Raw genomic sequence first — 3,944 nt, 5'->3', positions numbered from 1 at the left:
GGGTGTTGAAAATTTCACTGTGATTATTTTTGTAAGCTAACATCATCTTTGCTACTAATTCTTGCCTCAGTATTATCAGCTGTTTTGTAACTGTGAATGCAAGTAACTTTTCCAGTTAATCAGCTTCAGATGATTTGTTGGTTTTAAAGTTCTTCTAACTACTACACAACAGGACATTTCAAACAGCAAAAATAAATTGGTAAACTTTTCACCATGCTTCTGGAGTAGTGTTATAGAATTCTTGTAATTAAAGAAGAGATTTGGGGGCTGGAAAGCTAGGGGAACTTGGTAGGTATTTTGCTGGCTAAGTGTGATATTATCTTTCAGAAAAAAAGGATTATCTGTTCTCAAGAAAGTTTTGAGCAATTGCTGATAAGGAAACATTATTTTTTTGGGATGGTAAACTTGGTTACTCTATGAGATGTCTGATTGATAAGCCAGAAAAGTGGTTTCTTTAAAGGTTTGTGAAGACAAAAGCTGTACTTCAAAGTATGCATAGATGATCCGAGGCAGAGGGAAATTAGGAAGGGATGCCAGTCATCAGTTAAATAATAAGAAGGTTAACAGGACAGTTGATTCTCAGTTTAAAGCTGTTACCTTGCTAGTATGTTTTGGTTGGTGGTTTGTTCCCCCCCAACTGGGATGTATATGTGTATATATAGACACTGTATTCTAATTCTGCCTGAACAGGTGGTACAGGTGCATGGTGTGATGACAGCATTTCCTGATAATAAGGGGTTTATAACTTCAGATATTTAATGGTTTGGAGGCACTGTACTTTCAGTATAAAGCACACATCAGAGACAGTCTGTAATTACTTGTCTTGAATTATTGCTCTTCCTTTTTAAGTGCCATCCAGAGAGTGAAAGAATAACAAAGGAAATGCTGCAGTTTGTACTGTTGATATAGCTAGTTTCCTTAGTTATGCTTACCCTGGGGTTGCTTTTGCTACCATTGTCCAAAAATTTAACAAACTGTTTCTGTCATCAAAAACTAGTAACAGTGAGAGTACAGAGGCAGCTTGAGGCATTCAGGAAAGCTGTAATGTATGACAATCTGAGGAGTACAAGAAGATAATCCTTAGTCCTAAAGGGATGGGCCAGCATGTTCCAACAGACTGGCAAAATACTCTTATCAAGAAGGGATACAAGCCTGCATCATTTACATGTCAGTGATCAAAAATAAGTATGAACAAATGGAGTACTGTCAGTCTTGCAGTCACCACTCAACACCATAAAAAAAACCTCTTTGCAAAAGTATCTTTCGGTAATATTTAATTCTGTAATTACATTCTAAATTCTTCTGGGTTTAAAATGTATTAATCCATGACTTCTTCATCTGTAGTTTCAAGTTCACACAATTTCTTTCCAACATGCAAACTTAAGACAGGATAAAGTTGCCCAACACTGTATTTCTCCCTTTGTATAAATTTTTCTCTAATTCCTAAAATTGACTTTTTTTGTGAGGTAGGGCAGGAGAAAGAATTTGAAGCTGCTGAGGATAAAAAAAAATTCTCTTCCAAACCCTAGCTAGCTGCTGAGGATAAAAAAAAATTCTCTTCTATACCCTAGGCACTAATCTTTTAGTGGGAATTAATCTAAGCACTGCTTCCTTTTTTTATTCAGAATTCCTTTTTCAAGGCCTTGTACAGAAATAATTGCTATTTGCATATATCTGTATTATACAAAAACCTGGTCTAGTCATGAAGTCAACCATCTGTCTTTAATTACATGACTTCACTGAATAGGGCATGGTAAGGTGGTGATCATGATAATTCTGATGTTGTGATACAAATATTTATTATAGTGCCCTACTTGCTGACATACATGGGAATTAGCTACCTAGGTACTTTAAGTTTTGTCATTAGTATTCTACTCCTTGTCAACAGTATGTAATTCTGGTGTAAAATTATTTTATGGGTTTAAAATAGAACCTTATATTGTGACATTTTCAGTTATATTTTCATCACGTTAATTTTTGGCAAAGCCTTTTTTTTCACCTGTCAAAACAAGTATGCATTGCATACTTTGCTTCTGTGGACAAAGGCAGCATCAATATAAAATGCTCTTCTGTAACTGAAAGAATATTTGGTTAGAACTGAAGACTGTTTTCCAAGTTCCAAGTTTAAATTCTAGATTTATACATGTGTTCTTCCTTTAGCAGATATTAAAGCTGGAGATAAACAATATGGTAGCAGCTTTCTGGCATGCTATTCAAAAATGAACATGCATAACCACCATCTCCAAACAGGATAAGAAATTACACTCAAAATGTGTTATTTCTTGTATGTTTGATGGAATTGGTAACTGGATCAACCAGTTGAACTATATATAGCATGTCAACTAATAGAATAAATGTCAACTATATAAAATATCAACTAGATTTATTATGAAGGCACTTTTATTTAAAAGCAAAGCAGCATTAAAAGTAGATACTGGGATAGGTCCTTATTTGTGAATGTTCATTCTGTGTACATAGAAGAATCGAAAGGCATCTTAGTCAAGCCTGAGGAAAACAAGAATGAGAAAACAATACACCTCACCCTGCCTTCTGCTGTCCAAGGTGGGTAACAAAGTGAAATGTAACACGATTGTTGCTGTGATCAGTTTCTTGGATATTACAGTTACTTTAGGATATGTAAAACCAATTATGACAGGCATAAATAGAGGACTTAATAAATCCAAGAGGGGTGTAGCTAGAGAGGATAATATATTGGCAAAGTAACAAGCAGACCTTTTCTGTTCATAACTGCTTAGTGCAGCTTTTGGACACCATTCATTAAGGAAATGTGACTGCAATATAACATCTATGCAAATATAATACAGGATTCTATTTAAATATTTCATTTCCTAGCTATTGAAATTGTCCATTTTCAGTAGATTTTGTTCCATTCTTTGATAATTTGTTTCTGGCACTCTACTGTTAGTGCTAATTCTTGCTCCTGTTGGAATTTTAAAAATACAGCCTCAGTGAAGTTTTTACAAAAGCCTTTATGTAAAGGGAAATATTTTTTTTTCTCAATCAGAAAACAAATACTCTTAAAGCAGTTTTATTATCTCACTTCCTTAGCAGCATCTTCATCTTCCTCCTCTTCTTCTTCCTCATCTTCATCTTCCTCCTCTTCTTCTTCATCTTTTCTTAGCATACTGTTGGAAATCTAAAACAAAAATCCAACAAAACTAAATCAAGTGTTTGTTCTCCTGAAAGACAAACGATTCTCTGCTGGCATTTCCCGTCTTAAGTACTTGTAGGTTTTTCATTTAAGGGGAGGGAGGAAGTTGTTTATCCCTTCACCCTTCAACTTCTAGTAACATGCGTAATGCCAACAGAAAGATATATGGCACAGAATATAAATACAGTAACGATTTTAAAAACTAAAAAAATCGCCATAGTCCTGAAAACTATTACAGGATAGGGAAAACTATGCATTGATCAAATTAATATTAAAAATCAACAGGATATAAGTGAGGTTTTTTTCTGGGTTGGCTGTTGAAACAGCAGACTGAAGTTGAGTAGTAAGGCATAATCTCATCTTGAAGCCATCAAACGTCTTCAGTTAAATGAAAAATTCAACACTATGCAGCTCTAAGCTGGTTTTGAGAATAAATTAGAAAAACTTTACTAGAAGAGTCTTGATTCATAAATGAACCTGCCCATCAGTACTTGCCCTTCAGAATGATACTGTAGTCCTTTTTTGGTTCATCAAATGTTTAAAAGCGCCAGCTGCCAGGCTTTAATCTGATCTGACAGATTCTGCCATCTACACTTTTTTCCTAATGAGTGCTTAATCTAATTCCTATTGAAGATAGATTCTTCACAGAAGATGCAACATTTACAATTTAAACTAGCATATATGTATTTTTTTCTTTCCCCATGAGAAAAGGAATATTAAACTCAAAGATAGTTATCCAAGTCATCTGGAATGCTTTTGAAAAATGATTTTA

At 34.4% G+C, this 3,944-nt stretch overlaps 1 protein-coding gene across 1 annotated transcript in view; it reads right to left on the bottom strand.

Annotated features, from left to right (window-relative positions):
* Positions 1-3,052: 3,052 nt before the first annotated feature.
* FAM92A1 (family with sequence similarity 92, member A1) overlaps positions 3,053-3,944 on the bottom strand; it is a gene marked incomplete at its 5' end in the record, with an annotated part of 16,721 nt that continues 15,829 nt past the window's right edge. The window contains one exon of the mRNA XM_010079587.1: positions 3,053-3,157. Within this exon, the coding sequence (XP_010077889.1) occupies positions 3,053-3,157 (105 nt within the window). The remainder of the gene's footprint in view (positions 3,158-3,944) is intronic.

This window comes from Pterocles gutturalis, unplaced genomic scaffold (assembly GCF_000699245.1).
Source record: "Pterocles gutturalis isolate BGI_N339 unplaced genomic scaffold, ASM69924v1 scaffold12629, whole genome shotgun sequence".
In the NCBI taxonomy this organism is placed as follows: Eukaryota; Metazoa; Chordata; class Aves; order Pterocliformes; family Pteroclidae; genus Pterocles; species Pterocles gutturalis.
The sequence above is the reverse complement of the archived record's forward strand: the minus strand, read 5'-3'. Positions and strand labels throughout refer to the sequence as shown.